The 13,484-nt window shown below is 37.2% G+C and overlaps 1 protein-coding gene across 1 annotated transcript in view; it reads right to left on the bottom strand.

Moving 5' to 3' along the window:
• Positions 1-13,148, bottom strand: part of LOC134678269 (uncharacterized) — a 77,028-nt gene extending 63,880 nt beyond the window's left edge. The window contains exon 1 of the mRNA XM_063536752.1: positions 12,766-13,148. Coding sequence (XP_063392822.1) covers positions 12,766-12,982 — 217 coding nt within the window. The 5' untranslated portion in view covers positions 12,983-13,148. The remainder of the gene's footprint in view (positions 1-12,765) is intronic.
• Between the last annotated feature and the right edge of the window lie 336 nt (positions 13,149-13,484).

The following is a 13,484-nucleotide window of genomic DNA, read 5'->3' as shown; positions in this document are numbered from 1 at the left end:
GCAGCCAACGTGTTAAGAGCGTCAGTTTTATTATTATTATTTTATCGAAACCATAAATAAACATCTAACACCTGACGTCGATTTGACTCCAACATAAATTTAAAATGACCTACAATGCAGATTAATACTGTTCATATGATCGTAATACATCATATTTTAGAATATAAAACGGTGGTATATGTAAAAATTTATCGACATCGAAAGCAAGTTTCATTTGCCCTCGCGCTCAAACCAAAATTGCCCTTGTTAGACCGGGGCCCGGGGTATGTAAATGAACATACCGACACTTACTCGAACTCGAGTTAAACTATAAAATCGTATTCTTCTTGAAACGCATATAAGACTATCAAATAATATGCCACACCAATGGTTGCAAGAAAAAAAAATTCTTTCAAACTTTATGTTTACGGGAAGTTCACCTACAAAATACTTATTTGTTCTACAAGCGGGCAAAGTTGTTGATTGTTTAACCCCATGTGCGAATAATATAGAAATTGACACTGTAGCAAGAGCAAGATTCCAAAATTGATCAACGAGCGTAGTGGTTCGAAAAGTATAATATTTTTCATCACACCTGCTGCTTGTAAAGGCTCTCTTTATTCTTCAAAAAGAGTTAAGAAAATTGCATTTTATCCACAAGAGTGGCAAAGCAATATGTTTGTGTTGCAAATTTCGAGTGGTTTCCTCATGTTGGATGGTGGAGGTTGAGTTGTGGTTGTTGGCTGGTTACTTTTAAGTGACGATTTTGACATTTTTGAATGATAGATATGTAAAATTGTTCATAGCTTCCTCGCACAAAGAATAAGTATTGCGATACAGCGGGGAAATGCTGCCAGCATCTACGGCACCATTCCGCAGGATAGTTTGTAATTATTTATTTTTAGATTAGTTTTATTTATTTTTAGATTTAGTTTTTAAGTTTTGTAGGTTAGTTATTTAATTATGTTTTAAGTATCATTTTTGTTTGTAGATATTAAGTTTGTATACACTAATAAATTCTTCAATCAAATTGTTCATTTGGATTTGAGTTGTAATGTTTTACATTTAGTATTTTTCTCACATTGGTGTGGTAATTTTTATTTGTTTTCACTCGGTAGCAAAGGTTGTGTTTGACCATCTAATCTTGAAACCCTAGGAACGCTTCATATTCCAAGTTTTGAACCCTTTCGCTTTCGCTTTCTCGGGGGTCAATATCAGCACGAGGGGTTAGTTAAACAACAACTTTGGCGCCTTGTAAAACATTCCAAAATATTAAATCATCATAATAAATATTAAATCATTATAAACATCAGTATTTTAAAAGTAAAACTCCGTTATACCTTGACATAAAACAAAGTATTTTACTTATCATTATAACCTACTTGGTTCCTATGAATTAGTGACGTAATAAAAAAAAGAAAGCTATAACTCTCTAGGGAGTTATGGTGTTCTGTGTTTTCCCAATCCATAACTCCCGCGGCCTTCACCCTTCAGTACACCTGCATGAAATAAGATAGTTTTCGAGTGTGTGATGAATTCTATTACCACTGACGTGACGGCGTGATATTGATATACCCATGGGCCCCATGGCATTAGTTCTAGATAGCTATGGCAAATTTCAGTTGTAGATTAACGGTCAATGAGCTAAGCCGCGGACGGAAAGATATACGGACATGGCGGACGATCCGGTTGGCAGAAGGACGGAAAACTGAGGAGAAGGCGACGCCGACACATTAACTCAATCCAATCTAGCAATCGTGCTCGAGCTTGGCCGTCACTTTCGAGCAAAATATGTAAGTGCGAGTGATGTACGACACGAGACGACACATAGACATAAAACTCGGTGAACACACATACAAATAAAAAAATAAAAAATTTACTCCGCGAGGAGGCCTCAAGGGCTCTTTCACAAGTAAATCTAACATTTACAGTGACATTCAAAACACATAGAAACATATATGGACATGGTTAAACATTCAAACAAAATTTTATTTAGCACTATAGAGAAGACTCTAAAAAAAAAGTTTGTTTCTGGAATTGAGGAGGTTATCAAATCATGCTAAGTTGGCAGAGATTTCCGAGTGTTATTTTAAACGACAAACTTCTATGAAATAGTGACTTAACTTTTGCACAGTCTGGGCCGAGGATGATAGGAAGGGGGGGGGGGCACATTTTCTAGATTTAAAACACAAGTTTTAGAATAATAAATTACACATGCACTTGCAACTAAAGTCGTAGGAAATAATTCACACGGTTATTGCTATTCCATTAACGAAATCAGACGATGACGAATCGAGCACTAAATTGAGATTATAATCATTATACGAGGTTGCGGCTCGCATTCTTAGCCCCGAAGAATCCATGAAGCGCCGGCATGCACGGAATCAATTCAAACTCGTTTTGTTTTCGCCACGTCACTACCCGCTCAACCTTCAACCCGAGACCAACTCCCCGGGATGTTGGTGAGACCCTACTCCGGCTAATCAATACTGCTAATGATGGGGGAAGTCAAAGTGCAGAAAATTACCGGGTATTTACCTGATTGGGTATATACCCACGACCCATCTCTATATAGTTTCTACCTACGTTTAGTTATCACGTCAAGTTTGGTATAATATTCGGTGTACTTTCGTTTCGGCCAAATACATTTCGCCAAATTTCACTTCCCAACAAACTTATCGCAATAGTTTCATTTCCCAAAGGAACCTTTAGCAAAGTTACACTTCGCATATAATTTATTTGGTCAAATTATCTTTTGGCATGATTTTACTTTGTCAAATGTTATTAGGACAAAAACTTATTTAGCAAACGTTTTTTATTGTCTAATATTATATTCCAAAAAGATGTTTGGTCAAAATTGTCACTTCGCAAATTTGACAAATAGGCATCTCTATTTAAAGTACTTTTTGTTATGTTATAATAGGTACGTTAAATTCTACGTAATTTGGGTGGGTTGGGTTAGGTTTGAACTGCGATCCTCACAAAACGGAACCGCTATCAGAAAAGTGGGTTAGGTTAGGTTAGAACTGTCACCCTCACAGAATCGAAATGCTATTAGAAAAGTGGGTTAGGTTAGGTTAGAACTGCGGTCCTTACAGAAACGAAATTCTATGTACTAAAAAAAGGTCATCGAAGTGGATTAATTAATTTAATAGAATAACGAGATGTAAAAAAATTGCATGACATTTTAAACTAAAATGTGGTTTGAATATTGGTGGTTATTTACTATTTTTGGGTTACAATGATTACTTTGGTGTTATTTGCTTTAATAGAATAGCAAGATGTAACAAATTTGGTTGTCATTTTTTTTTTATTATAAAAACAACATTACATTAAAATGGAGTTTTAATTTTAGTGATCATTTACTACATATTTTTGGCAGTAAGAATGTTTTTTTTGACGTTACATTTTACTATGTATATGTAATGATCAGTTAAATACTAGACAAATAAAATTCTGCAGCCTCCACTTTATTGGTATGTAAATTGTATGCCATGCAATATTTTGGGACATGTAAGTTATGCTTAATGATACATTTGACTAAAAAATATTTGGTAAAATGAAACTTGTCCAAGTAATTATTTGCTAAACAATAACTTGCCAAAAAAGACTATTGCTAACTGAAAATTTGCGATAAGTTGTTTTGCCAAACATTTTTTTGGGAAATGTTAATTTGGGAAACATAGTTTGGGATGTGATACTTTGGGAAACGATTTTGGCCCATTCGTTAGTAAACCATAATATTCGCATAAATTAGGGATACATACAAAAAAATAAAATTATGATCATTCCGAAAATTAGACGAAATCGCCTAAATTAAATCCGTACTTACTAATATTATAAATGCGAAATTGTTTCTGTCTGTTGTCTCTTCACGCTTAAACAGCTGAACCGATTTAATTGAAATTTGGTATATAGATAGTTTGAGTTGAGTTGCGGGAAAAGACATAGGATAGTTTATAACCCAGAAATCATCCCTAAAGGGGGTGAAAAGGGCGATGTAAAATTGTACGAGGAATCAAGCAGAAAAAGAAATGAACTGAAGTTGAATGAAGTGAAGATACCTACAGCTACACTTATTTGTGACCATTCACGTGATAGCTACAGTTCGTTTTTTTAGCATTAGAAAGAACTTGCAAGAAGGTAAGCGATCTTGACATGTCTTTTAATTGAAAAATGCTTTTAGAAATCAAAAACTATTACTTATGAAAGCAGAAGAATATAAATGATCGTATAATACGATCGAATTATTCGTATTAGATTCATAATTGTTACATATTTGCCGTAACTTATTTTTAAAATGTGCTTTTCAATTAAAAGACACATCAAGATTGTTTACCTTATTTCTAATGCTAAAAAAAACGAACTATAATGGCTAATAGCAAAGAGAATAGAGTGTATAGATAGTTATTGTCAAAGTAAATTATGTCGTACAGTGAATTTACTGCCATTTTTCGACAGATGTTTAAGACTTTAACTAGACTTTGATACTTATTCTTTCACAGATAAGTGTTAAATTTGTTAAATATCAAAAAGTGTCGCTATCTACTCGAGACTAGGCCGAAGATATGGTTCCATCTTCTAGAGCTATGGGAACTATAATAAAATCAAACAACAGACAAATACTAAAATCTCTAAAATACTTTAGGGATTAAAGGGCCCCCCAGATTATCAGTTCGCCGGACGATATCAGCCTGTCAATTAATCGCAAAAGGTGACAGTTCCGAACAACTGACAGGCTGATATCGTCCGGCGAACTGATAATCTGTGGGGTCCTTAAAAGTCTCTAGTGTCAGAGCTAATTTAAATAAATAAATATCTAATAAAATACGATTATCAAATTATCCTTAGAAATGCATAGGCCAGGGTCTTCAAGATTTGAATTCCCTTTATGATTAAAAGAATAGAAACAAAAAGATAAGAACCGAATGAAGTGTCTCACGTCAATGCCACTAAAAATAATTATCCTAGATAACTCTGTCCGTCTGTTATGTATCTCTCATTCTCTACACGCGTATTAGTTAAACCGCTGAACCTAGTTATTTATGTAGATAATTGGGTGGAGATGTAGTTTAAATCACGGGGATGTTGCACCATTTTCGACCAACGAAATCTTACTGACTCTGTAAACAAATTACTGTACCTACCGAGAAGGGGCTTAAGATACTTTGCTGCAGACATAAGGCATATCACGTGCATAATTAGCATGAAACTTAACATTAATTACTTTAGTTCGTGTCCTGTAATTGGAGATGCAGTATCTAATTAGTAGTTTTAAAAGCGATTGCAAGCAACGAAGAATAAGTAGATTGCATTTTTTTGCGGAAACAGGCTCGAGTACGGGACCGGTCCGCGGCGGCCAGAGGAGCGCCGGCAGCCGGCACCTGCATCACCGCTCGCTGGAATGTCCGGCCGAGAATTAAATAAACCCTGTATCCGTTGGCTGCTCCACTGCATAAAAATGCACCAAACCGGCCCTATTTTATTATTAAATATACCTATCGAGTACCGAGTTTGGTCTGTCTGTATACCTATACCTAAATCAAATAAAACAACGACACAACCCTGGAGAACACTTGGGGTTTCATTCTTCCAAACATTACTCTTGCAGTTAAGTCATCTGCAGATAAACGACTTCTAAACGGACGTAGTCGCCGATACAGGCTAGTTAATGATAAGTTACTATTGAGTCATGATGAACATAAAAAGAATGTCGAAATCATCATAATTCGTAACTCTAGCAACGGGTACCAGCGCTTGTACTCGTAATGAAGAGATCTCTAGTTCAGAGTCGCCCACTCTCGACAAACCACTTCGTTCGTTCGACTTTTTGCCTCTATATCGCTGGAATAAATAATAAACAAGAGAGCAAAGAGACAAATTATAAAGCAGCGGAAATGGCGAAACTATAAGGGTTCCATTTTAACTACAGTACCCTAAGAAGTGCGTCCAGATCAGGTGAAATGCACACTGCACGCAACCAATAATTTAACGTTAATGTAAAAACTTCGCGCACGGCACTCCAGCTGTCCCATAGTGTGTATAGGCTTATAAGTTCAGTAAGACGGAAAATTAAGATGAATGATAAATTAAAAAAATTGGGTCTCGTTGGGAAATAATGAACTAGGCAGGTATATCTTGTCGCGGTACGAACTGTCCAAAGTTTTTTAAACGTTAGTTCACGTCCAATATATAGTGTGTGCGTTCGATGCCGGTGCAACAAGGTTTGTCGACCTTTTACTTGTTTGCTTAGTCGGCTGTCAACCAGTCCACCCACTGCTCGATTTTTATGTACCTAATAACAAATATTGGCTTTCATAGGTAGTATAGGTACCCATTGCCATGTTAACGTGTTTATTATGCTGAAAACTTGACTCCACTAAATTATTTGTATCTTATTGATTGATTGATTTAGTTACCAAATAAATGTACACTATCCTATAGTCTGATTAATGAAACATGGTCTATAAAAACTGTTGTAGCCAGAGCCAGACCAAGCTAGTTCTGCACCGACAAGTGTGTAAGTCTAAAATAAACTTCTAGATTTCATAATTAATAATATATAACATTTCGTACTTTGTCATTGCATGTCTGTGCAGAGTTAGCTTGGTCGGACTCTACCATCATGACCGTGGTAAAAAATAACTTCAAATTTCTCGCAATCAATATCAATCATCAAACAATCGACCGAGCGACCATGGAGTGAAAGCAAAGTGTCTCCAATTCAACTTGGGCAAAAATGTTCGTATGTATATACTTCTATAGATTCTATCCGACTGCGTTCTTCTCTTATTTCTACAAGTCGCATTTTTCAACCGATTCTCATGAACCAATTTTTTAACAAGCAGATCTGCGAGCGATACTACAATTTTTTTATATTAAAGGAAAAACCGGACGGACAAGTGCGAGTCGGACTCGCCCACCGAGGGTTCCGTACAAAATTATTATTAAATTATCCTTATGTTTTATTTATAGTTCTTGCCAAATTTTATAGTTCTAATTCAACAGGAAGTATTCCCTTGAGAATGTCGAAATATTTGTACCTATTTACGGCATAAACGTAAACGGCCGTATCTTTTTTTTGCGTTAACTTAGAAGTTTGATTTTTTTCACAGCTTCAAGGGACTGTAGACTTGTGTTTATTTATTTATTTGAACTCGATATCTCCACGTGTTCCCGTGATATTAAGGGTCTTAACAGACAGACGGGCGGACGGATACTCACTGACGGACAACAAAGTGATTCTATAAGTTTTCCGTTTTTTTTTTGAGGTACGGCACCCTAAAACGGCTACATTTACTTTTGAAACTTGAACCCCCAACTTCTGCAATCAGTGCATTGCTCTTAAGTCTACTCTACAAGTTCATAGTGGTGAAAAATAGAGATACTACTTCTAAAAATATGTGTGATATCTCATTGGATTTGGAATGATGACTAGAAAAATGTGTTGGAAGCGTTAGTTGTTAATGATGCAGACTCTGCTACGGAGTTACGGACCACGGTGATATCATTGTTTACACTTTGGTTGGACTTTTACGTGTATTGCACCAACATATTGAGTTTTTAGCTTGCGTATGAAAAAATAGGCCAGTAATCTTAGTGTAATTTACACCCAACTGCAATAACAAAATTAGAAAGTTTGGAGAAATGAAGATTGTAGTACTTATGCTAAAAATCTAAATCAAGAAGGCACCTGGGTCGATAAACTTTTTCATGTCATGGAGAAAGATTTTTTTCGAAAAAATAAATCTTTTAATTATGATTATTTTTCAGACATTTAGCGTACAAAAACATTTAAAGTTTTGTATGCGATAACGGGCCGCGCACAAATTTTATTATTTTGACAACTTTTGGTGTTATATATGTTGTGCTGTCTCAAAACGTGTCCCCTGGGTTACCCGGGATTTATTAAATAAAACTTCATTTAATCGAAATACATATTCGTCTATTATATAAAGGAGCATAAACTCTTTGCTTCTTTTAACTTAAAATTAAAGAGACCCTTTTTGGTTTTCCTTAAAATCAACTAATAGTGTCTCCTGAGTCACTTATGTCGTAAAATGTACGAAAAGTTTTTATATTACTCAAATACCGCAACCATGCATATTCTACCTATCGGAATAATATGTTAATGTTACGAAATAATCAAAAAATTATAATTAAAAACATTTATTAATCACTCTCCTCCAGAAAAAATGCAAAACATGCCTAAAATTTTTTGGGACATCGTAGTTTTCCCAGAGACAAATTTAGTTATCCAAGAGACATTTTTGGTTCCTCCAGAGACAAATTTAGTGACTCAAGAGACATTCTGTCATTCTGTTTCACATTTTAACTTATCAGTAAGTCTAATCAGTCTAAAAACACTCAGAAATCAAAACAATTAAACAAAAATCAAAGTAAATGATTCTCAGCAATCAGTACAATCAACATCAAAAATATAGTGACAGCCAAAGTGGCTAAAGAAAAGCTCGCCTCATCCAAATTTCAAATACACAGTTTTCAAAAGGAATAAACAATAACATAAAGGCTCAAAAATCATCATCATCATCATCATCTCCTCCTAGCCGTTTTCGGCTACAGCGACTGCTATGCTACAGCTGAGAGCGTCGCTGGTATGCTCTCAGGTGACTGACGTAGCCAATCTTTGCAGCAAATGTGCGGCCACATTCGCTGCAGGTCAGCACCCCTCCGATATAATTGTACGTGATGGCCACAGGTGGTCTGGCCTTTAGCTCGTCACGCTTAACGTCGAGCTCTGTGCGTCGCCTGGCCTCAAATTCACGCACCTGCGTCTGCACAAAGTTTTTAGACCACTTCCGCTCATAAGCAAAGAGACATCATCATCATCATCATCATCTCAGCCATAAGACGTCCACTGCTGAACATAGGCCTCCCCCTTGGACCGGCCGGTTGGAAGCGACCCGCATCCAGCGTCTTCCGGCGACCTTAACAAGGTCGTCTGTCCGTCTTGTGGGTGGACGTCCTACGCTGCGCTTGCTAGTCCGTGGTCTCCACTCGAGAACTTTTCGACACCATCGGCCATCTTCTCTGCGTGCAATGTGGCCTGCCCATTGCCACTTCAGCTTGCTAATCCGGTGGGCTATGTCGGTGACTTTAGTTCGTCTACGGATCTCCTCATTTCTGATTCGATCACGTAGAGAAACTCCGAGCATAGCCCTCTCCATAGCTCGTTGAGCGACTTTGAGTTTTGAGATGAGGCCGATAGTGAAAGACCACGTTTCGGAGCCGTAAGTCATCACTGGTAACACACATTGATTAAAAACTTTTGTCTTGAGGTACTGAGTTATGTCGGACGAAAAGACATTACGTAGTTTCCCGAACGCTGCCCAACTGAGTTGGATTCGGCGGTTGACCTCTTTCTCGAAGTTGGACCTACCCAATTGGACTACTTGTCCTAGGTAGATGTACGAGTCAACAACTTCGAGTACCGAGTTCCCAACAGAGACTGGGATGGGCACAACATTGGCATTTGACATAAGTTTCGTCTTGTTCATGTTCATTTTCAAGCCCACCCGTTGTTAAACTCGGTTGAGGTCATCGAGCATCATGCTGAGTTCCTCCATCGACTTTGCCATGACTACGATATCGTCGGCAAACCGAAGGTGAGTGATGTATTCGCCGTTGATGTTGATGCCAAGTCCTTCCCATTCCAGGAGCTTGAAGGCGTCTTCCATTACGGCAGTAAACAGTTTCGGAGAGATAACGTCTCCCTGCTTTACGCCTCTTCGCAATGGAATCGCCCTCGTGCTCTGCTCCTGTACTCGGACCATGGTGGCGTTACTATACAAACACTTCAACACTTCGATGTACCGATAGTCAATATGGCATCGCTGAAGAGACTCAAGCACCGCCCATGTTTGCACCGAATCGAAGGCTTTCTCATAGTCCACAAACGCTAAGCATAATGGCAAGTAATACTCTTCGGTCTTCTGTATAACTTGCCGCAGCGTATGGATGTGGTCTATGGTCAGGCGTTATGCCCTCGGACAAGACGGAATTAAAGAGCTTCTGGAGGACTTTAAGTACCGGTGTTCCACCCGCTCTCAGAAGCTCTGAAGTGATTCCGTCTTTGCCCGGCGCCTTGTTGTTCTTAAGCTGCTTCAGGGCCATCCTAATCTCATACAGACTGATGTCCGAGATATCTTCGGGAATAATGTCGGGACAGCTTGGCTCTTAGATCTCCTACCAAGCTGTCATCGGGCTTTGCGATCGAAGTGTATAACTGTCCATAGAACCTCTCGATCTCGCCTAAAACCTCCGCTCTGCTCGACGTTATGCTGTCATCTTCCTGTTTCAGCTTTGTCAGCTGGCTTTACCCAATAGACTTGTCCTTTGCGAACACTTTGGAGCCTTGGTTTCGCTCAATAGTCTCTTCATAGTCAGTGTCTCAAAGAGACATAGTAATAATTTATTACTAATTTCTATTAAAAAGTTAATATATCCATGAAAAGAAGCAAATTTATCAAAACGTATTGATAAAGTCTCCTGAGTCACCATCACAGTCTTTTGGGTCACCAGAAAAGTGACCCGGGGGAACGGTGACCCAGAAGACATTTAAAGTCAAATCAATAATTTTAGTTATTATCCACAAAAGTATGTTAAAAAAGTATATTGTTAGACCATATTAGAGCTAAGAAGGATCTATAAAGCTACAAATTAATATAAAAAGACAAAACTACTTACGAAATATCACAGTAAGTCAGCGGACCGACAATTAACACATCTTGTCACACTTCGAACCACAGACGAAATGGCCGGCGAATAAGAAAGTAACCGTAATGGTGGATCTTGTCACGTGATACTTAGATCGGCTGCCTATTGGCTGGGCGATACAGTGTCATAACTTTGAGCCTTCGTTGCCATTGTAATGTGTGGTAAGTTAGGGGACTTAAAAATGAATCATTGTTTCGGGACGCAAAAACATTTTTTTTTTTAATAAATCTACGAATTCTAGCGAAATTTTAGCATCGAATTTGTAAATTAGATGTCAATATCTTTTTAATTAAGCGTTAGTAGTGAATATGGTGGAGTACATTTTTTACACTGTTAAGTAAAAACCGAAGCCGACATGCGATTGGGACATGCTTTTTTTGTATGGGAGTCTAAAATTATCTCCTGGGTCACCAAAAAAAAACTGTATTTAAAAATAATTCTTTCAGTTTTTAAGTTCTAGTTTGAATGATTATTTGGTTAATTTACTATAATATACCAGATAAATTTAAAAACTGTTACGATTTGTAAGATTTGAATTTTTATATCGTTGGGACACGATATGACATAAAAAAGTTGATCGACCCACCTAATTTAAATTTTACTGCTTGTGTTGCTAACAAAATATCTCCAAACCATATCATCAAATCAGTTCAGCGGTTTAAGCATAAAGACTTGAAGAGATAACAGACAGACCAGCAGAGTTACGTCCACAATTATTTTAATATTAAGAGCTAGGACTTATCTATTAGCCTTTGCAGTTTTCATAGCATGGTTGACTTTAGTGGGCTGAGGATGAGTAGGTATGTCTTTAATTTTAATGCAATGTCAAGTCCATAGCTCATTACTCATTACCATGCTATGAGAACTTTGATACCTGTTTGTTAATTTATGATAGATAGATAAACCATTTATTAGCTTGCCACAATACACACATTGACAGAAAAAACAGAAACAATAATAATATCAAACTAAAACTAAAATCAGGAACAAGATGTATCAATAAACGTGCTGTGTGTGTTGCAGCAAAACAAAAGGGTTCTGGTCAGTAATACGCTCCACTCTTTCGTGTGAAGCACTGATAATTCTGCTAGAACCCAGACATATTATCTAATTATACTTACTGCCGACAAACGAAACAGGTTGTAGCAAAATAAAGTCAATGGCAATGTAATTGTATCAATAAAGTTTGATATACTACCTTAAATAATTTAATGATGTTCATCTAATATGAATATCTGTTATTTAGGTCAGGTATGGTTAAAGTATAGACGGAAATGCTTGGGACACAATTTTTAACTTAGTAACTTTGTTGGGACTAGTAGGAGGTGAACATATCAAAAGTCCCCAGACTTAATGTTTGAGTCAGGGGGAGAGGGAGTTTGAAGGTCTAATTTTTCGGATTTCGTTTATATCTCGGAAACTATGCATCCTAGCCATGGGGATCATTTCTACAAAATAAGAGATGATTAATTCTATTCAGTCAAGTTTTTCAATGATTTGTATACCTAGTTTACGAGGTATCGGCTCTTGGACTTCCTGCATTTTTGCATTGAATTTTATTGAATAATATTTGATGTGCTCTTGAGGAACCAGAAAGATTTTAACAGTGTATTATAAACTTTTCAGGAATTACCCCAGTTTCAGAGTTAATAATACCATTTAAAAAACAAACCACCGCAGAGCGTCTGACAAACCGCCTGATTTAAGTAGTAGCCCTGTGCCCATACTTACAATTCATAATACATACCCAGTCACAGTACATATATTTTACTTGAAAAATGTTATACTTTTACAAAACATACTAACAACTTTTGTTCGACCCCATTTACATGTCTATTGAGATTGGATCTGACTACGCGACATTTCACTACGTAGAAAGCTTATCTTGACTTATCATAACAATGCAAAACTTGTAGGCTACAAAAAAAAGGAATCTAGAAGAATTTAAAAATTGTAAGTGATTGTGTCACGTATGTTTGGCACGTACTTAATGAGTTTAATATGAGTGAGCTCACAGTGCTCCCAAGCCGCGACATGCAATGAACTCACCTGAGTTAGGTTGCTCCTGTATGTCCACCACCGACAGCATTCCTTTCTTTTCAAAGATATTTCGCACGTTTGCGCATGATAGTTCCAAATCAGCAACACAAGAACTAATCATTATACTGGTAAATACCAGTAGTAACAATATTTGTCTCATTCTCAATCCGTAAATCGATTTTTTGCTGGGCGACAGTTTAACACAATAACACTCTCTCACAGTCATGGTTTTAACAATTTACTCTTTACATACATCAATATGAATTGATGTAAATAGACAAATCAAAGAGTCTTTGACTTGATTCTTCTTATAAAAAGTATTCTTAATTAAAACTAATAATATAAACGTGACCACTTAATCGTAACTTCCAATCAACTACGATCCATGATGGCCGCAGTTCGACTGCAATGTAAATTAGTTCAACTTCAACCAACCCTGTTCAAAATAGCGATCAATGCTGGCAATCGCAGAAACCGAGTCCTAAATAATGAACTGGCAACATTAAAGGCCTCTATACACTTTTGTGTTAAGCCGTGACTACTGCGCCGCACCGCCTTCTTGGTGCGGTTCTATATAGAGCCCGCTCCACACTCCTGCCCAAAGAATATAATACTCACTAGGAGAAGAACGGTAACTCCATACAAATAAATGTCCCCAACCGTTTATACGTTTATACTAGTGGCGCCGTCTTTGTGTACCAATGGAACTAAAGTTGACAACCGGTTTA

Source organism: Cydia fagiglandana, chromosome Z, assembly GCF_963556715.1.
Source record: "Cydia fagiglandana chromosome Z, ilCydFagi1.1, whole genome shotgun sequence".
Lineage (NCBI taxonomy): Eukaryota > Metazoa > Arthropoda > Insecta > Lepidoptera > Tortricidae > Cydia > Cydia fagiglandana.
This window is presented reverse-complemented; position numbering and strand designations above follow the sequence as displayed.